Consider the following 22,333-nt stretch of genomic DNA (forward strand, 5'->3'; position numbering starts at 1 on the left):
TTTGTGGGACCTTTCTCATTGAAGACAAGAATCCATTATTTATGAGGACAACAAGAGCCTTAGTATGAGTTGTGTATGACAAGTACATTCTGTGGTTTGGATATGACTCTTATAGAACCACCTGCTTCTGCCTCCCAAGTGCTGAGATTAAAGGTATGTATGATTATCACCCAGAAAGACTTATAATTCAAATATTTCAAAAGCTTGTCTTACTTTCTCATGTTTCTTAAACTAAGCTTGTTTACAGAGATAGGTAATCAAAACAAATGTGTTTCATACTGTATTACTTACACAAAGTTATAAAAAAATTATGAATTCTGTAATATACTAATGGCCCTTTAAAATAATAAAAAAAATAATTTATATAAATCAGGCTTTAAAAAATTAACCATTTATTTATATGAAGAAAAACATGGAAAGTAGATTTTTAAACAAGAAAACCAATAGTATTGTGAGTTAGGATTCTTTTAGTAAGACCGGTAGATACTGAACACAAAGGACCATAAACAGCATCTGTTTAGACAAGGCCCTACATCCCATCTGAACACCATGAGTTAATGCCAGATCTCTACAACAGAAACAGCATAAAGTATAGAAACCCACAGAGACCGAACAACTCACTGCTGAATGAAAAATGTGTCAAGACAGGAATCAAGAAGAAAAATTTCAAGCTTTTTAGAACTTAATGAAAAAAAAAGAAAAAAAAAAACAAAACCAAAAACCCAAAAAACAAAAAACAAACCACATTTCCAACCAGTGGGATACAATGAAGTTCTATGAGGTAAAAATGAAGAGATCTCATCTTAGTAACTTAATGACACAGCTGAAAGCTCTAAAAAAAAAAAATAAAATAAAATACCCAAAAGGAGTAAACGGTATGAAATAATCAAACTTAGACATGAGATCAATGAAATAGAACAATAACAAAAAAAAAAAAAATACAAAGAATCAATGAAACGAAGAGTTGGTTCTTTGAGAGAAATCAGCAATGTTGACAAACCATTTTCTAAACTAATAAAAAGATAGATTCAAATGAATAAAATTAGAGATGAAAGGGGTGACCTAACAACAGTCACTGAGGAAATTCAGAGAATCTTAAGAATACACTTTAAGAATCTGTATCTTACCAAAATGAAAAAGCTGAACTGAATGGACAACTCACCAAAGTTAAATCAAGATCAAATAAATAACTAAATATATCCACAACCCCTAGTAAAAGAGAATCAGTAATTAAAATTCTCCCAAGAAGTAAGAGCCCACCGCAAGACAGAGTGCAGAATTCTACCAGACCTTCAAAGAACTAAAGTCAATACGCATTAAATTATTCCACAAAATAAAAACTAGAGAAACATATACTAATTCTTTCTTATGAAGACACTACTATATTGATACAAAAAGCACACAAAGACCCTACAAAAAGACAGAATTATAGAAAAATATCCCTCATGAACATAGATACAAAAATGTTGACAAAATACTTGCAAACTGAATTTAAGAACATATAAAAAAAAAAATCCACCTTTAACCTAGAGATGCAGGGGATGGCTCCATATCCATCATATAAACAGACTAAAGATGAAGATCATATTATTATCCCATTATATTCAGAGTGTCCTATTAGTGTAGACACCACTAACTTAGGTCATTTAATACAGAAGCTCAGTTGCTGCACGACTAGAAGCTTCACTGAATACCTAGCATCCACTGTGCCGAGAGGTACTCTGTACACTATAGCTACCAACGGAGAAAAACAACCATCAATACCACCCAGCTACAAATGCTGAGACCTCCCACAACAACTTGCCAGCAAGACGCAGTGGTAAAATAGGGGCACAAATGTAACCATTCACTTTCTGATTGGATGTAAGGCCCACACCATGAGTGGGAACCTAGAACCCATTCCTGGCACTGTTAAAGTGGCCAAAACCCCCGAAGACTAGACAGGTCATGGGCCTAGGGGAAAACCAAATACTATTATTCTAGTAAAGTAACATAGCAATACAATGACTCCTAATGGTACAGCATTGTGCCCACAGAGCAGTGCCTCGCTCAGCTAGAAACTTCCTCATGAAGTAGATGGCAATTAGCAAGGAGACCTGCAACTGCACAATGTTCAGAGAATGAGTCTTTTGAGAAGTACTAAATATAAGATTTTTATCAAACCTTGCCCCTTCAAGGGTCATGGATCTTATGTGAAAGAAGCAGCAGAAAGGTCCTAAGAGCCAGAGATGATGGACAGCTTCAAGGAGCCAGTGTCTTATAGACATTCACAGGACTGATGTATACAGAGACTATGGCAGACTATGGCAGTACAGGGCCAGCATTACTTACTGGCATTTTGCTTGTTTTAATGTGAGAGAGGGGGAGAGGGAGAGGGAAAGATCTTTAGAATCTCAGTGGGGAAGTTACCATACATTCCAGCACTTGGCTGCCAACTTTAACCTTCCTTTGCTTAGGACGCCAGAAGAGCCTGACAAATCTGCACTCCCCCCAAATACAACTATTATCTCAGGAAAACAAACGGCAATTTCTAAGGCAATATTCTTCGAAAAATACACTTACTTCTGCCTTCTTCCGGGCCTCCATAGCTTTCATAAGCATCATATGCTGTCGCCTTCGCTCCCGCTCCTGTTAGGCCAGATAAAGTAAGGAAAACAACTCAACCCCAGTTAAAGATGTGGTTTACAAATGGAAAACAACAACAACAATAACAACAACAGAAACAAAAACTCAGTATAGCATGTTTAGCATTTGTAGACAAGTCACGGTAAAGACTAAATATAAGACAAGAATGGCCATTCTGTGCATGTTTTAGTTCAGGTTTAGAAAGCAGATACGAGAGCAACCGATCAACAGCAAGGTGAGGCAATGAGCATGGAGACAGTGTAACAGCACACGAGGTTTACTGATGGTCAGCTGGGATGCTCCTCAGAAGCTGCCAGAACAGAGCATAATGGTTGGCTGGAACAGGTCAGTTACCTTACATCTGCTAGCAAAGAAACCACAAAAGACTATGGCCAATTGTGCTAGAAGTCGTATGGTTCGTAAAATTTAAGATCAGGTAGAAATTAATCCATAATCACTTTGGCGTCGTGGTTTTAGAAGTAATTTCAAGTACAAAATTATTTTTAAATCCAATAATCTACCAATAAATTAGGAAGATTTTAAAAAAGTATTTATATGAATTAAAAGTTAAACTGGTCATGGTTCATACATATATACCAATGAAATATGATATTCCTATTTACTGATGTCTGATGCTTGATGCACTGCTTAAAGGCACAAAGGCTGTGCCGTGGGCCAATGCTAGTCTAAAATGCCCAGGTTAGAAAATAAGGTAAGAATTACCTTAATTTAGTAACTAATTTTAATGAAAAATTTTCATATTATTAATGTTTAATCAACATTTTTGATCCAATATCTTTGGTCCCCCAAAGGGGTATTTCTAAATATTGACTATAAAACCAAGATATATTTCATATTTCATATTCTCTCATCAAACAGATTCAAAATTCCCATTGCACTTAATGGCAGTTTTGCATCTACAAGGATGGGAGAATATGAGTCATGAGGGTGTCTAAATGTATAGTGAGTCAACTTTCCATGTGACATCAGTAACATACATTTTCAAACAGGAGTTTTATGCGATTCAATGACAAATCTTAGAGACGTATCACACTTCTTTATAGACAGACAAGCAGATGTATGCAATGCACTGTGCTGTAAAGCCATGCAGCAGTATGTAATATGACAGCAGCCAGTGCTACACTTTATGCATTGCTATGACAACCATATCACAACCAAATCACAATGCGGTGTTAGATGTATAAAAATAAACATACCCATACCATATCTAGTCTATGCCTCTCCAACTCCTGGCAGAAAGAGTTGGCACAACATTATGAAACAGAAATCACAGAGTCATAAAACCAAATTTAACCCCCAAAAGACACCAATACCAAAGCAAGGCAATAAACTGTAAGATAAAGGGAAAACTTAAGCAGAATTATATCAGAAATTTTAAAGAGTGTATTTTTGAAGAGTTCCCCCCCACCAAATAGTTAAGCAAAGTTAGGAAGTGCTGTCCACAGCAGTGTGGCTGTGCGCATACAGACCTGATGTTTCAGAAGGACAGCCTGCTGTCTTCTCAGTTCTTTTTCCTTAAAAATAAAAAACTTTTGATATATGGTTTTTAGGAGAGATTTAGAGCACACTAATAATAAAAATTTCACTTCCTGCTAAACTTTTAGCCCTCTCATAGCTTTAACCACAGAGAAAGTTGACCATTCACTTTCTTAACTTGCAATGGCTCTACCAATCAGCTTCCTGACACTAAGTGTACGGAATGATCTGTAGCAAGGATGTTTTCTCAGTAGTTACCTCAACTTAAAGTTCAATGGATGACTGAACAATATACTTCCACAGCAAAAATCACTGAACTCAATGAATAGATTGTCAAACACAACATATAAAAAGCATACATTTAAGTTACTCAATAAATCATATTCAAATATAATTTGAATATAATTCAAATTATAAAGTAGCTTATTAAAGCCCTCCCCTACTCTAAGTATGGGTGCATGTTTGTGCACACATGCACGTGCTTGTGTGTATCCACCAGCAGTTCACAGTACAGCCCCAAGGGGATGGATGGAGTGTGAGGCACAATGCAAAACACTTCTCTAAGACTGTTATCTGTTGACTACTGTCTAGCAAGATAAAATCTAGATGAATTTATTAGTGTAAATATAAATGAGTATAGAAGAATCAAGAAAATTCTTTATTCTAGAGAACAAAGTAAGGGACTGTATATTTAAATGATTGCAACTTGGAGTTAGGGTAGAGCTTAGGAAGACAGCTTTGTTTAGCTGCATACATTCTGCTTCATCCCAAGCACACACTTAAGGTGCCTCCAAACAAAAACAAATGAGCTCACAACAGAACCCTGCCCTGGCTCTACAGGGCAACTCTGTGCTGGGCCCTACAGTACCTGCAGGCTCTGATGCCTCCATAAACACTCAGCCGAAATTAAGAGCTGAGCAGGGAAGGAACAGGACAGGGAATCATGATCACAAGACCCCCAAAATTATGTTGCAGTAATATAACGCAGCGATAGTTAGCAGTTTTGTCTCTGTCTGGTTTTCTGTTTCTTTATTTACTTGTTTGTTTATTTATAGACAGGGTCTTGCTAGGATACTGCACTGGCCTTCTGAGCCGCCTAGGCCAGCCTCCTGACTGTCAGCATCACAGGCAAGCATCACAATGCCTATTTTTAACAAATGAAACACTGGACATGGACAGAGCTGTGCGGGACAGTCAGATTTGGGGCATGGCATGAACACAAATGACAATACACTAGTTTGGGAGATCACTCTTATCAAGCAAAACTTAAAGCCAGGTGCCATGCAGTACTTTGCATTTCTGATTGATGTCTTCCACTTGCAAATATCAAAACAGCACATAAAACCTACATTAAGAAATAAAAACATACAAAAATATACATACAAGTAAGAGCACACATTTACACACATTTTTCAATAGTAGTTTTGAGAAAACAATTTTCTCATGATTGGTATTATGCAAATGAAGTTTTTATTTCTAAAAATAAAAACTCTTGATTCTCAGCTACACTAACCTTGGTTCGTTTCTCGGCCTCCAATAATTTGGCATTTGCCGCTTCTTCCTTCTTTTTCTTTTTAGCCTGTGCATGCAAAACAGGTCTCAAGTCATGCAACAGCACCGCTATGACATGCCTCACCAGGTACAAAACGATCATGTAACTAACACATGTGCAGACAATCACAAATACCCCCACCTCACAGCACATAGTCTCCAGGCTACAGATAAACGCCAAAATATGTATAAGCACCCTTGAAAATCACGAGACAACAAGTTTTCTTCTACAAACTGACAAACATCTGAAATAACATATTATCTTGGCACTTAAAAAAACTGACTGTCAGTTGTTGCATTTTGGAGAATTGTTCAAAAAATTACCTTCTAAAAAAATTTTAGAAAAAATGGTACTAATGAATAATAGATCTTCAAAAATAAATTAGTAACTCACTTAAAATACACATCTACTTTTTGAAATTTCCTTTAATGCTTGGTATTTTAAATAAAGAAATCCATCATTTGGCCATAAACATTAACTGCAATGTAGTAATGAGCTCTGTCTATTGGGTTTGGACTCAGCACTTGTGTAACGGAAAAGGGCCTGTACTTGGACAGTGGCAGGCCTCATGCTATTACCAACTGAAGTCACACGCCATCTAGAAGATTCTAAATACCTGCTAGCTGGTGTTTATTTGTTTTAAATTTGAGAGTTGTAAAATTAACTTAAACTGCGTGAAGGAGTATGTGTGTATTCCTAGGAGAAAAACTATCACACAGAAAGCTTAGGTCTGCAGACATCAGGCCATACAATGGTCCATAAAGCAGCATCTGGGAAAGCTGAAGGTGAAAGATTTCAAATATTAAAATATAAAAGGGTTTATTTTCACAATATTTGAAGGAAATAATTTCAAGACCTGTGTGGGTTTTAATACAGGATATGAAACATCACCTGTTTTGTCCCTGACGGGACAGTGGTTTCTAGCACTGATTTAATAATCAGATTGTGACCCAGCGACGCTTTAGGAAACAGGCTGTTGAAAACTGTTGACTCTTGCTGGACTGGAGTCCTGTACCAGTTTTTCTGACTTTTCTCCAACTGCTTTCTAGTCAGCTTTCAGGGAAGAGGGAAACACTAGGAACCCTGACAGTGACATGTTTCCTGCACTTAAAAGTATACTTTTATAAACATTTGTTTCTAAATCAAAAGACAATACCTAACGGTGCCCTAAGGGATTTCCTGACCCTGAACACCATGAACTCGGTGACCACTCAGGTCTTCCCCTTTCTTCTTCTGCTTTCTTTTCTGTTTGTGTGTTTTATTTGTCTGGCATTCTAGCAGGAGGATGGGTGGACTTGCTGAAGAGCTTCAGGGTCCATGCCAGCCTACACCTTTCTGAAGAGACCTCTTAGTGCTTGTAGTCACTTGAACTGATGGGGACACCTGTGCAGTGTAGACCTTCTAGGACCTTGAGTATCATCTTACTTATGTTAAATTGAGAATTCTACCTCAAGAATCTGCTGAGCTCGGAGTTCTTTTTCCATTCTGATCTGCTGTATTCTCTTAATTTTTTCCTGTAAGAAAAATGATGAAAATTTGAGATAAAATAAACATTCAAGTAACAAGTTTTAACTGAAGTCAGATAACTTAAGACATGAATAACAAATCAGCAAACGCTACTGAATCCACGATTTAGTTATCTGTCAAGACAACTAATATTTGCATGTCCCAAATTCATATGAGCTTAGAGATCCCCATAACTGTAAGCTGTAAATGTTAGACGAGTATGGAGAAGATAAAACAAAGCTAAATAAACTTATTATATATCCAGATAGCACTTACAAATAATTGCAATTACAAATAAAACAGAAATATATGGAAAATAAAAAATACATAAAGCTACTGATAAGTTATACCACTTACTGAACTTGTACAAAAAAACAGTATTTCTATGAAATCATTCATATGCATGTCTTTGTGAGTTTGTCATTAATTTAAAGATTGCTTTAAAATGATAACTATGTATATGAGGCCATTAGGAATTCTGAAATGCAGTTTACATGTTGACAAAATGGTATGAACAATGCTTTCAACTATGAGAATAACCCATCTATAAATGATGTAACATGATTTTATAGTGAGTTAATACAAATTTATATTCCAAGAAATTAATTACATGCGGTAACCAGCATTATAATACCTAAAACAGTGATTATGTTTTATAATCACTCATTAAGACAGTCATTAAGAATTAATATAGATTTTAATAGTTATCCAAAGGCTTTCTATATTTGGTAATGCTCAATAAACAAGATGCCCACACAATTAAAGGTGTGTCCAATATCTAGCCTTATCTAACCTTAAGATATAAGTTGTTACCCAGGACTGCTCTCCATACATGTGTGGTCTTCCATGGCTCCTATATCTCTCAAGAATCAGTATTTTTTACTTTAAAAATTACCCTCATAGCTGGGTGTTGGTGGTGTACACCTTTAATCCCCACACTCAAGGGGCAGAGGCAAGAGGATCTCTGTGAATCTGGGGCCAGCTTGGTTTACACAGAGAAACTCTGTCTCGAAAAAAAACAAAAGAAAAACCTCCATATGCTATAATGACAGAGACTTTATTTAGAAATGATCTTTTTGCAAGTTTCAAATTGGCATGGATAGAAATAAATACCTAATAACAACAAAACCTCTGACATTTCCTACTTCAAATTAGATTTGTTCTAGAATTCCCACATCAACACATATATGGTCATTGTTGTTTCTCTGTCAGTTTCCAGATGTACTGTCTGAAGCTGTGCTTTACTAGGAATATTCATTCATATTCTCTCTCTCTCTCTCTCTCTCTCTCTCTCGCTCATATTGAACCCATACAGAAGTATATAATGCAATCATGAAATTTGAGGAATCAATGATCTGATTCAGAAGACTCATCACACTCTATGAGTTTGCTTTTAATGATGCCTCTGCCCCTTGAGTGTGGGGATTAAAGGTATGCGCCACCAACATCCAGCTATGAGGGTAATTTTAAAAATCAAAAATATTAACTTAAGTGACTGTCAAATTATAAAATATAGCCACTATTTTAGGTATTGTATATGCTGGTTATCTCCTGTAAGTAATTTATTGGAGTATAAAATTGTATTAATTCATTATAAAATTATGGTATATCATTTATAGATAGGTTTGTTCTTTCTTGGTAACGGACTGCAGGATGGTATTTGAATTATTTACTTGTATTAGAAGCTGACTGTTTTTGCTTGTTTATTTTTTGAGATAGGGTTTCTCTGTGTGGCCCTGAACTCTGTTGGCCCCTGCCAATGGAAGTGAAGGCATGTGTGCCACCTCCTGGCATGGAGGAAACATATTCTTGGTGAACATTTTCTGTTCTTGTAAATCACAGACTTTTAAAGGGGGGTGCTCTTAAGTCAGAAAAGCACTGTCCCATTCTCTCATGTGCAGATATAGGTAGAGACTCTTAAGACTAAAGTAATGGGGCTTAAGTATATTAAGTTTAAAGCTTTACCTTAACTGCCAAATATGTATTATATACACTCAGATGTTTATGTGCAAACAATATGACAGTATAAAGACTAACATCATTTATAAGCTGTATATAGTTCTTAAAATAGTATGTACCTATGTAATGAGATGGTTAAAAATATATACACCTTGTTTATCATCTAAGAGTTTTATCAGTTAAAACTATATTCTTGTTTTAAATGTGAGGCTACTGAGTTCTAACACACAAATACTTTAGATACAAAGAGTCATATTTGACTCACATTCCAGTGACTGTGCTCACTCTACTTCATTGTGATGCTTCCACAATCTTGCAAAAAAAAAAAATATGCTTTAAGGACCTTTGTTGAGTTGGGAGACATGTAGCTCCCATAGTGGTCAGGTGCTTATGCAGCACGGCCTTGGGTTCCGTCTCCAGCACTGGCAGGGCTGGGATGGGTTGGAGGTTTGCAAAATGTGGTTCTCTGGACATAGCACAGTCAGTGCAAAAATGATCTTGCAGCAGCTATAGCTGCCTGTATTGTGCCTACACGAGATAGCATTGGTCAACAATCAGTGAATCTGGCTACTGATGGATTCTGGGAAAGAGGCAGTCATTGTCATCAGCTGTGTAACCACTAAGGCATGGCACCGGGTTCCACTTAGTCACACAGAACATCTCAGTTAAACTCAGAAAACCCAAAACAAAAACAAACATGCAGTAAAAACAAAAGACAAGAATGTCGGAAAAGGACTGGTAGGGTGATGGGGTAGGAAGGAGATTAGACAGGCTGGGGTTACTCTAGCTAGAATGCATGGATGAAATTGCAAAAGGTTTTTTCAAATTACATAGTAAAAAAGGACAGTGAAAAAATATTCTGGTGATTTTTTTTGTCAATCTTTGTGTAAAAAATATCCAAAGAATGAGAAGAACAAGACTCTATTTTATTCTAGATCAATGCTAACTTGCAACAATCATTTCAGGGCCACGTGGCACACATTTGAAATCTCAAATATTCTGGTGACAGATGCAGAACAATACAAGCTACAAGGCTGCCTCTGCAATACAGAGACACCTAGACTCAAACATAAATTACAGTAAGAGAAAATAAAATGGTCATTATTTAGCAAAACTGTTGCTAAAAGCTTTGAAGTCTAATGTTATTTTAATTAGCAGTGGAGAATGTGAAGGTTTACATCCCAGGCACTTGACTTTAAGATCTCAAAGCTGAATCTAAAGTGGTAAGATAATCTGATATATCTTTGGCCAACATAAAATCAAAGAAGCTATGAAAAGCATATCAAAATGGCAGTATTCTACTTAAAAATAAACTATAAGCATACATACTATTAAATAAAGATTTACAATACTTTAAGTTAATAAATGCATTACTTAGCTTACTTATTTTCAGTTAATCTCACAAGATCTGGTAGTCACAAAAAACAAAGGAAGAAATTTAAGTTTATAACTTATGATTTTAAATTATGGTAAAATGCGTTTTAATTATGGTCTTTTATATGCATATTTCAAGAATATAGCATTTATTGGAAGGCATAGGGCACGTCACTGTCCCAATTACTAACCAGCCATTCTTATCTCCTTTACAATAAAGGAAATGGAGAGACATGAGAGGCAGAAAGATTCCTGCAGGGTCACAAATCATTAAGCAACAGAGCCCACATTTAACTCTGGGTTCCCCAGTTAGAAACTTTTGAATTCCAACTCTATAGGAATTCACTTGGGTCACATTTCTTTAGTTAATTCTGGAGGAAACATTAGAGATGAGGACGGCAACTCCAAGCCACACAATCTGGTTAGCAGCTTCGTATATAGTAACGCCAGGGATTCCACTTAGGACTAACAGTAATCCCTGGCCTTTCACAATCTGCCAATTTTGAAAATTATTTCATTTTACCAAAATTAATTTTGAAAAGTAGAAAGGAGGGGACCACATAGATACGAGAGGATTGTGGGAAATACTCTCAGAGAACATTCAGAAGAAATGAGGGTAAGCTGTCTTCTAGAACACAGATTTACTTTTTTTTACTATAGTATGTCTACTATTTACTTAATTTTAATCAATTACATGTATTGTGTGGCCATTGCTATAGGTGTGGGGTGCACATGGCCCACACTGACCTGCACCTTCCATTATGTGGCTTCCAAGGGTTGAAATCAAGTCAACCTTGTGCAGCAAGCACTTTTGCCTGGTGAGCCACCCTGCTGGCACTAATCCTGTGCATGCTTTAAACAGCCAAATTTCCTATTAAAACTTGGATGTTCAAACAGTATCTCCTCTCCACTGATAGAAAATCCAAAAATCTGTCAGAGTACCAACTTGAACTCAAAGTCTACAAGAATACTGAAATATTTATAAATGTTACTTACATAATGAGGGAAGTTCTTGGAGGTTTGCCTATGACCTTTCTATCAATGAGGTCTTGAGCTTGTGTGTGTGTGTGTGTGTGTGTGTGTGTGTGTGTGTGTGTGTGTATTCCCAGACCTGAGTTCCCACTTACTGAATGGGTCTTAGTTGAACCAGACAGTTGAACCAGACAGTAACCAGACAGTTACTCTCAATTGGTACCACTGCTGCTGCAGAGGGCACCCTTCTCCAGGCTGGGTACCACTGCTGCTGCAGAGGGCACCCTTCTCCAGGCTGGGTTGCTCTGTTACCATTTTGCTAAATTGATACAGTATGCAACTGCCTTCTAAATACTTATCTTTGAACAACTGCACCTCTTACCCTCAAAAAAAAGTTTCTGTATTATATGGAGGCAGTTACAGAAAAGCACAGCCGGTCACACTGCAGACTGTAGTGCCCATCCCTGTCTATGACAATGACTCCACTCAGAGTCATCAGGGAAGAACCAGTGCACCAGGGGACTGCATCAAAATAGCTTCTTTTAGAGATCAAAGGAACTCAATAATAGGGTTGCCTACAAGACCATACCAGTTGACATCCAAGCATGGGTGTGGAAAAAGCTAACAAGACCTTACTTTTAGTTAAGAGCTATAGGGAGCCAGTGGCTTTCAAAGGAGGGAGACTCCATTTTTTTTAGGGACAAGCCCCCTGTGCATGTGGCCTGTGCCTCCAAAGTCAATGCTATACCCATGCACATATGAATAGCACTAGTCAGACTCAGAAAGGTGGATATCACATGTGTGTGTGTGTGTGTGTGTATGTGTGTATATATGCCTATATATGTCTATGACATATACATAACATACACACACGTGGGAAGAAGACAGGGGAGAAATTGGAGGGGAGGAAGGAGGAATAGGTGTAATGAAAATTCAATGCACTAGTATATAAAACTCTAAAATACAATTAAAATGTAAAAATAAAACCAAGAGGGTTACAATGACTCAGTTAGTAGTGTTCACTTTGCAAGGATGAGAACATCTGGCGAGATGGCTTAGGGGTTAAAAACACTGGTTGCTTCTGTAGAAGTTCAGGTCCCAGGACCCACTGATGGCTCATAACCATCTGTAATGCCAATGACAGAGCATGCCCTCTTCTGGTCTTTGTGAGCACCAGGCACACACATAGCACAACATATACATGCAGGCAAATACTCATTTACATATAAATAAATCTGTAAGAAATTTTTAAATAAAAAAAAACCTTAAGTAACAGAAGGTGTCACCTTTCTAAACAGACAGACATGTACGCCCAACAGTAACTGCATAGGAGATCCCAGTGGGACCCATGCACATACACACATCTTTGCACATGTACCAGAGATTCACAGGGAAGGCCTGTTTAGAAGTACGCCCTAGCACATGAACATACCTGCTGCTTCATAATCTTCATCTGTTCTTTCTGCTTCCGCTTTTCTTCAGCAGCCATTATTGCTGTTGAGAGGAACCAAAGCATGCTTTGTCATCCCAGAAACACAGGAGGAAGGGCAGCCTCTTAGGAATCCCCAGCTCCCACCTTTCAAATTCATGTATGTAAGTATCCTACCTTGTTGTTTTTTAGCTTCTTTGGCAACCCGTGCTTGTTCCTGCTTTTGAAGTTTTCTCAAAAGTTTTATTTGTGCTGCTTGTCTGGCTATTTCTGGAAGAAAAAAAAAGCAAAAACAAATTTCAAAGGGTATTACTGACAACTTTAGCTATCTGCTAATTCTCAAAGAATAACTAAACTGCTGCTGCATCTCCATGAGCAATGCAGTGCTTCAGAAGGCTGGGCAGGCGCGCGCGCGCACACACACACACACACACACACACACACACACACACACACACACACAGACCAGGGGGGAGAACAGTTTGGTAGAAAAGGTGCTCATTCCCCTCCTGGAAAGGCCCAGCACCCAGAGGATGTGGATACACGGGGGATATGCATACATTAGTGTCTGTTTTTATGGAGCAAACTATAGGTGCTACTGGAAGATAAAACAACAGATAAAATACACTCCCAGCTCCCAATAATGTTCAGGATTTGGAAAACACAGGCATTCAAACTTTCTGAGTTATGCAAAAGATCTCCTATATTGTAAATACCATAGAAATAAACACCTCTAAACTGACACATAAAGCCACCTCGGCTAATGAACGGCTAGAAGAGTATCATAATAATAACAAGACAAATACATTTCAATATTTAAATTTTAATATTTTAATATTTCCAAACTGAATGGATTTGTTTTTCTGAATTGTAGACTAAAGACTTAACTTGGTCTTAGGTTGAAAAGTACATGTAATTAGAAAACAGTCCTCTGACCTCCACACATGTGCTGTTGTACGCATATATTTACACACATGTGTGCACATAGAGAAAAAATAATTGAAAGTGCAATTTTTAAAACTTCAATGTTTAAATTCATGCTTGTCTCTTAATATATGAGTGTCTTAATATAAACAAAATAACATTAAACAATTGACTATATTAAAGCAGAGAAAGAATAAAGCTTTATTACACGAGAGAGCTTTATTCAGTGCTACTCGTAGAGTATGCCTCGGAAGAAGCTTTTCAGAAACACTGAGGCTTACATGTTCGCATGTGTGCACACATTTCTAGAAAGACAATCCATGATGAGTGAGAATAAGAGCTTGCTTTTAAAGTAATTTGTTTTGTGAGCCTTTTCCATGGATTATGATGTATTTACAATGAACAGAATTACATTTTATGTATGTTTTCTAATTTTTGTTATAGAGATAAACAATTCTTGTAAAGACACAAAATCCTGATAGCTATTTAAACAATTTTAACTGAAAATTTAAGCTGTAATTTTTCTGTACAAATATTTTTACATGTTCAAGACATTTACACAAGAGAAGCTTAAGACAGCCCAAAGAGGCTTTGCCTTTCTACAAAATAGCACAGACCCCACAGCAGCACACCCAGCTTATGTGAGTCTTCCTGTGTCACAGGAACAGCTCTATGACAATGGAAGTATAACGCTCACTAATAAGTACATGTCCATCACTTTGGGAAAGGTTAAGCTTAATAAATACACTCTCTGGTGCCCTCATCAGACATTCTAAAATATATTGACCACTTGAGCATTCTAAAAATGCATGCCCAGACTTCATCTGGGGTTACTTATCAGTAACCAGAGTTCTCTGACTCAAAATTTACCTCACAGATTCACATATTTTTGATGTAGTCTCATGTACACTTCAAGGAGTTGGGCGCTGTTAAAAGATTATCGCAGTAGGAAGGCTATGCAAACTTAGGGCGTGTGCCAAGCGAGTGTGGGTTGATTCCTTTCTGTCCAAGTCTTAATTAGCAGCATAACAACACGCTTTGCAAATGTAGTGCAGCAGAGAGGATGAATCAGTAAATAAGACTCTTGTAAGTCTTGTAAGTATTTGGGTGAGTAAATACGCACTCAAATAACTCCACTTAACTTGCGGGGATCCCTGTTTCCTTTGAGAGCAGTTGTCAACCACTCCCAACTCAAAACTAACAGAAGGATGATTATTAGATTTCCACATAACCATTAGTGACAGACAGTGGGCACTCCCTACCTTGAGCCTGCAGTTTCCTTAGTAATTTTGCATCTGTGTTATCTAGGAATTCCGCACTTCCGACATTGGGAGGGCGACCCTTCCGGCGTTTCATCCTGGATTCCTCTCTTGCTCTGGGTCTATCTGGATTGGCTGGTCTTCCTCTTCGGCCGTCGATTGCCCTGATACGAGGAATGACATCCTCTTCTTTCAAAAGACACCACTGCATTCCCTTTTGTGGAATAATTTACAGAAGTGAATATTCAAAACAAAACTGAGAATCAACATAATAAAAAATTCTAGTCAAAATCAGTTTTTTTTTAATTTATAAGGCTGATATTAAATTTAACTTTTAAAAACTAAATTTAGATTAGAAATTTTTCATAGTCTACAGTATAACTTTAATATTCTTATTTAAATTATGTATACCTTAATTAAATATAGACTGATTTGTATCTATATTTATAGGCATACAGAGACATAACATAACCATCATTTCTGAATATAATTACCACAATTGGTAGATATTTGAAAATATCATTTGTGTGATGACGTCCCTATAGATTGTTATTGAGGGTTACTTTCTCCTATATAAATATTATAGCTAATACATGAAAGAGAAAGTTAAAATATTAGCCTATTATAATTATTAATGAAATAACAGTTGCTCTTGAATGGTTGCCTTACATCAAAAAGAGACAAGCTGGCCAATACCAGGCTCCAGAGGGGAGGTTCATGTCACCTGTGATCTTGTTCCTACCCCCCAGGCAAACCCTGATTTGATCATGATTCTAGATTTAATCACCATAACTTCAAAGGCAAGATTGGATGAGAAGCATCTCTTGAAAATACCCATGAAATCCAGTCTGTAGGGAATCAACCAATAATTTGGCCTCTTCAACAAATTATGGCAAGTCTAATGAATAATACAGGAAAATTAAGTAGACTTTAAAAGGTGTATCAATTTATCAGCTTCAAATGGCAATCAATTCAAACAAACTATTGAGATTGTAAAAAACTGAAAATTGTAAAACATACTGAAGTTTGAAAACATCAAGAACAAAAACCCAACTATTTAAGTACAAAGACTGAACCTGTTAATTACAAATATACTTGGTAAAAGAGTAGAAAGCAAATAGATACAAATTCACAGGACAAGGCCGGTTTTGTTTCAGGCACTCTGAAGGCATTATACACCTTGATCTTCACAACATCTCTAACTCATAGAGCTCTTTACTGTCCTTCTATAACAGCTCACAGATCCAAACCACTGAGGTTACGGGTACAGAGAAAGCAAGGGAAAAAACTGTGATCCAATCTAAAAACAACCCCCAAACTATTACACTGTGACATGACATGCTTTTGACTTTCTATCTGATTTACAAAGACATGTTTATATCTTTTGATATGTACATATAAACTATATAAGTTGATGAATGACTGATCACAACGTTTAGAATTATATCAAGCCAAACTTGTGACGAAAAAAAACTAGTGTCTATATTCCACTTCTGCTTGCTAAAAGCAGTATCGAACACTAGCTCTTTCTTCAGTAATTAGAATGTTAAAATTTTTCCCCCTAAAAATTAAAATAAAGTCAACAGAACTGACAATTCTACTGACTGCACTTCAGGCCACATACGACATCAGAAGAAAGCCACCAGCACAGTTAGGTTAGGTGGACTGTGCTCACCATCGAGGGAAGCATATTGTTAGGTTAGGTTTTCACTTCATGATTACAATTTTAGGCATCACATATCACACAGATCACAAAATAAATAAATACAAGTGACATTTGTGACAGCATCACAAGAAAGCATATTAAGGAGTCTGTAAAATTGTGCATTCTCTTTAAAGTATCTGATTAATAGAAAAATCTGTTTCAAGCCAATATTTAACGATCTTATATGATTACCTTTTCTTATTCAAGTATAATTGTTATGTAATTACTTTTAAAGCTACTCAGGAAAATCTGCTTGAGTCAAAAAAGAGAGTATGTTGGTGTCTGGCTTACATCTGTGCCCTTGGAGTTCAGAAAACAAATACTTTTTAAGGAGACTGCATACACTGTGTTAGATATAGTATCACCCAACTCTTGGGATTCAGAAAACAAGAAAAGAATGGTTAGGAGATCTCAGGCTTATATTACAACTTTAATTCTTTAACAGACAAATAGCTGTGGGTGAGAGCATAACTTAGAGCTTGGCTCTCTCTTGGTAACCACTTCTATAGGAACATCAAATTTAGTTCTTAATACTTGGTCCATGTAAACTAGTTTGTGAGTCAGAAGTTATAGTTAAAAAGTTAGCTTACATGAGAGATTGGCTTTTGGTTACCAGCATTAGCAGAAAACGTTGTTTCCTCCCCCCCCCCCCCCCCCCCCCGTTAATTTTTAAGGTTTACAAAAAAAGTATTTCCTAAAAATAATCTTTCATGATTAAGATTTAAGATACTTATAAAAAGAGATGATATCATGGAGATGGTCAAAGATTATATTTATTATTTTACAACCCCTTTTCTGGGCATTACTAATGTATAGCCCATTTCATTTAAGAAGACTGAACAACATGAGTAACATATACAGGAAATACACAGTAGGAACACTATTCTGTCAAACAACAAACGTGGATTCTTTTTAGAGTCAGACTAAGTATGTGTTGTGTGGTACACTGTAAAATACCCAGAATCCCTTCCCTGAGAGGAAAGGCACAGCGTTTCTAAGCTTTAAAAGCACAGCGTTTCTAAGCTTTAAAAGTGTCTTACTTATTACCATGTTTGTGTGTTGAGTATCACACTAGCTCGTTTCATCAACCATGACCTGGGTTCCTGAGTTCCCTTCCTCACTAATTCATCTTTCCAGTCCAAAAAAACAGCATTAATTTTTTTTTTTTTTTTTTTTTTTTTTTTTTTTTTTTTTTAAGGGGTCTGTAGAGATGGCTCAGCAGTTAAGAGCACTGACTGCTCTTCCAGAGGTCCTGAGTTCAATTCCCAGTAACCACACGGTGGCTCACAACCATCTGTAATGGGATCTGATGCCCTCTTCTGGTGTGTCTGAAGACAGCTCCAGTGTACTCACATACATAAAATAAATAAATCTTTTTAGAAAAAAATTTTATGTGCACAAACAGGTGTTTTGTCTGATGTATGGGTACCACATATGGTACCTGCAAAGGGTACTGGATGCCCTGGAGCTGAAGTTACAATATGGTTGTAGCCATCATTTGGGTGCTGGGAATCAGACCCTGAGACTCTTGAAAAGTAGCTAGTGATCCTACTGTGAAACCATCTCTCCAGGCCCAGAACAACAGCAGATTAAAAATGTCCTCGAGGGTCAGCTCCACTAGTGTGGGTAATTCAGGACCACACCACTTAGGTGACAATTACTTCAGTATCACTAAGACACTAGTGTGGAGCTAAAATTCCATCCATTCCTCCAAAAGCTGATTTTCCAAGTTAACACTTGAGATGCTGGTACTTTCTAATTGAATGAGGGTTTCCCCTACCCCCCCACCCCCACCCCACAGAGGATCCTGTTTGCTTGGCTTGGAAATTATTTTGTAGATCATGCTGGCTTCAAATTCAACCATCTGTCTCTCCTGGGGCTAAAGGTCTGCTCCACCACACCATACCTGGCATGAATGGGGTCTTTATCATCTTACATCCTTGTCTCTTGGAAGGAAGCTAACTGAGGTCTATGGTTGAAATCTAGATTAAGGCATTTGTTGTGACAATTTTAGAACTCTTAGTCATTTATCGAATAGATTATTTACCAGACTTATCCATAAACATTTTTAAATAAATTTAACAATAGCTTAAAAATAACTTAAAAACAAAACAAAAGCTTCCCTCTGAAAGTGCATTTTCAGAATCTCTTACTTTCCAATAGCTTATATGAAGTACTCAGAATGTCATACCTAAAAGAAAAAGGATCATTTTTTTTAACTTATTTTATGTTTATGGATGTTTGCCAGTCCCTATATATGTGTACTGCACGCATGCCTGGTGCTCACAGAGGCAGAAGGTGGTGCAGGATCCCCTGGAACTTGAGTCATCTGTGGTTATGAGCTGCCATGTAGATGCTGGGAACTGAGCCCAGGTCCTGTGCAAGAGCAGCAAGTGCTCAAGTTTTGAGCCATCTGTCTAATTAAGAAGGGGAGGGATGTGAAAGACCTGGTATATGGATTTCCATCCCAGGTGAGGGAATTAAATACGAATTAGTGCTTCGCCATGACATGAGATACTGAGTGGCATGGGCTAAACTTCTAAGAAAGTCACAGGACATGAGCAAAGCACATGTAGCAAATACTTTTCAAAAGATTTTTCACAACTTATAATTTAACTAAAATGCTAAAATTAATATTATGAAAAGTGAGATTCTGTTGGGGTTTCCTATGCCTGGTGTCTCTTTTCCGTTGCTTCCTACTTCCCAAGTAACACTGAACTTGATGTAGTTCACAGGAAGGGCACTGGGAAGTCTTGGTCTCTCCTAGCTACACAGCCCATCAGTGCTACACACTGTTTTGAGTAGCATTTAACAGCTATTCAAGACCAAGAATAGCCTTGTCTGGGAGAAGAGGGGTGCCACCCACTAAACAGAGTGGAGAAAGACACTTTGATTATGCTGTCTCAATGATTACATCCATGATCACTGAGTGATTTCTGTGTTTAGTCCAGAAAAGAAAGGATTTGAAAATAAGAACTGACTTTAAGGTGACTCAGGATGGCCTTCCATAGCCCCACATGTGGGCTTAGGCACTACAATCCTACCTGGTAAATCACTGACATAAATCTCCAGACTCCCACCCTGTCCGTGCTGATTGGTCATGTTCCCAGAGTCCATATGTGCTAAGGCTAGGTTGTACAGGGGTGGCAGTTAACAGCAGAGCTGGATTAGAACTCTGGTTGTTGACTCCCAGTCTTTAGTTCTTCACTTAATTTAAAATAATTATCATCACTATATAATTGTGCCTAAGATGAAGTGTTGCCCATTAATTACAATGGCTTCTTTTACTGCCTTTTCATTGTAGCTGGACCCAGCAGATTGGTATGATATTCATCAGGTAATAAGATGCTTCTTTGTAACTTGTATTTTAATGAACTATTTGGTTTCTCCATTGAAATTAGTTTTTTCTTCAAATTTATATTTTCTACTCCATTTCTACAGAAACAGGCATGTTCACAATTTCCTTTGTGGAAAAAAATGTCTTTGGGGAAAATTTGGGGACATAACTTGTCATAAATACTTATAAAGTGATTTTTAAAATGGCCGTTTTCTGAAAGAAACCCATTTTACTTTTCTTATGGCATTATGCCATTAGATAGAATGCTTCAAAAACCATCTCAGAAAGTTTCTGAATCATGACTACTCACTTCTCTGTACATCTTTCCTCTCCCCTCACCCCCTTTCCAGGCAGTTTTTTACTGTTTTTTTGTTTGTTTCATTTTTTCTTAGACTGAATTAGAGTAGACATCCAATGTCCTAAATGCCTCTGAACTTACTCAGTGAATAATATGGAATCATTTTTTAAAGCTATTCTTAGCTACTACAGTTCACACAAATACTGATCAGAGTGCATCACCAGACATTTGAAAACAATCCTTGTCAACAGCTATGGCGTCTCACTGTGAGGCCTTCCTATATTCCTAGAGGTAAATGTGGATAAAAGGAGTAACTCTTCCAAACTTACCAAAACTGGGCCAGCACAAACATTTCTATTACTTTGGTAACCAAAACCAGTGAAATAAAATAAAACTGATGACAAACGTAAGGATCGACACGTTTTTATGATGCAACGGAACAGAACTCTGTAAAGACAAATCTACTGGCATCCTTTCCAAGCTTGGCACGGAGGCCAAAGTGAGAGATTGAGCAGAGGCAGCCACTGGCAGAGACTGACCTTCAGAGCACCACTGCTTGCTAAAGGAAGTCAAGCACCCCTAAAGGTGGGATTTTATGAAAAATTGATAAGAGCACTTGAAATCTGGCTAGCACAAGGCTAACCATTTGCTGGTCCTACTGAGCTTTCACCTTATCTGTGGACGCAGACAGAACGCTTAATGAATAAAAGTTTGTTTGGTCTCCTTCCTTTTATAGCCTACTTCTCCTGAATAAAGCACATCTGTTCTAGTTGTTTAAAAGATAACTATTATAGTGTTGTTCTTCACTTACATTTTGACACACTTAAAATGGCTCTCACTGCTTATCTTGTAATATACACAATCACTATTTTCAACAAATGTTTGCTATTGACAAACACATATATAATTACTATCTTAAGCTCCTGAATATTGAATAAAAATAGCCAAATTTACAAAATTATATTTTTATTACTTCAAACATTATCTTCTAGCAGAAATTACCATCAATCAAAGCCATGATCAATTTTGATATATTTTTTTTTCCCACTGTTTTGGATTTTACTGTTATTGTTATGCTTTAAGACACAGATCCAATATGAAGACCAGGACTGCCTCAAATCTGCAATCTTTCCTTCTTTCTCATGGACTGTGGGGATTTTAGGGATATAATGCCATACTAGGCTCCTTTTGGTATATATAATTTTTTTTTAAAGTATAAGATTAGCTATTAAACTTCTATACAATTTGTATAATGTTACAAATATATATACACACAATTACTATTGTGTAACAAGAGTGCATTTGTGCCAAACAATATCCTCCAAAATGTTAGCTAATCAAATTCCCTTCCTGCTTTGTGCTTGCTGGTGGCTGCTGAACTGGACAAGTTCAGGAAATCTGGGAATGCAGTATAGGTCTTGGTTGGATGCTACACCAGTGCAAAACCTTTATCACAAAGGAAATTGATGATCACACCACAGACCATCCCTATTGCTATGTATGCCACAGTGCCTGCAACTGACCAAAAGTCCAAAACATAACTGTCATGGCCAAGAAGAAAATAACCAAGAGCTTAAAGATCAAGTCCTTTGTGAATGTTTATAACTACAGGAACATCATGCCTACAAGTTACTCAATGGGTAGCCCCTGGGACACAACAGTGGTCAAAAAGAATGTGTATAGAGACTGAGTTCAAAAAGGCAATGTCAGAGGGCAGCCTAGGTCGAGTCTGAGAAATGGTATGAAACAGCTTTGGGTTTACATCTCAGTTTTCATCACTAAAAGAAAAAAAATTCTTGATGTCAGGTACTCTAACAAAATTATAACACCTGTTAATTTTCATAGAAAATTATTACATAATTATACAAATCTCCAATTACTCCAATGCTTAAACAT

At 37.0% G+C, this 22,333-nt stretch overlaps 1 protein-coding gene across 15 annotated transcripts in view; it reads right to left on the minus strand.

The window, feature by feature from the left end:
* Baz2b (bromodomain adjacent to zinc finger domain 2B) overlaps positions 1 to 22,333 on the minus strand; it is a 291,302-nt gene that overhangs the window by 28,579 nt on the left and 240,390 nt on the right. For 11 of the 15 annotated variants that reach the window (XM_076928795.1, XM_076928797.1, XM_076928807.1 and 8 more), the window contains 8 exons: positions 15,101 to 15,311; positions 13,092 to 13,184; positions 12,918 to 12,979; positions 7,123 to 7,188; positions 5,636 to 5,701; positions 4,116 to 4,160; positions 3,843 to 3,875; positions 2,563 to 2,628 (listed from right to left, as the gene is read on the minus strand). In XM_076928795.1, coding sequence (XP_076784910.1) covers positions 2,563 to 2,628; positions 3,843 to 3,875; positions 4,116 to 4,160; positions 5,636 to 5,701; positions 7,123 to 7,188; positions 12,918 to 12,979; positions 13,092 to 13,184; positions 15,101 to 15,311 — 642 coding nt within the window. The remainder of the gene's footprint in view (positions 1 to 2,562; positions 2,629 to 3,842; positions 3,876 to 4,115; positions 4,161 to 5,635; positions 5,702 to 7,122; positions 7,189 to 12,917; positions 12,980 to 13,091; positions 13,185 to 15,100; positions 15,312 to 22,333) is intronic. The other 4 variants (XM_034494127.2, XM_076928801.1, XM_076928805.1 and 1 more) reach the window with 2 other exon arrangements.

Source organism: Arvicanthis niloticus, chromosome 2, assembly GCF_011762505.2.
Source record: "Arvicanthis niloticus isolate mArvNil1 chromosome 2, mArvNil1.pat.X, whole genome shotgun sequence".
NCBI lineage: Eukaryota > Metazoa > Chordata > Mammalia > Rodentia > Muridae > Arvicanthis > Arvicanthis niloticus.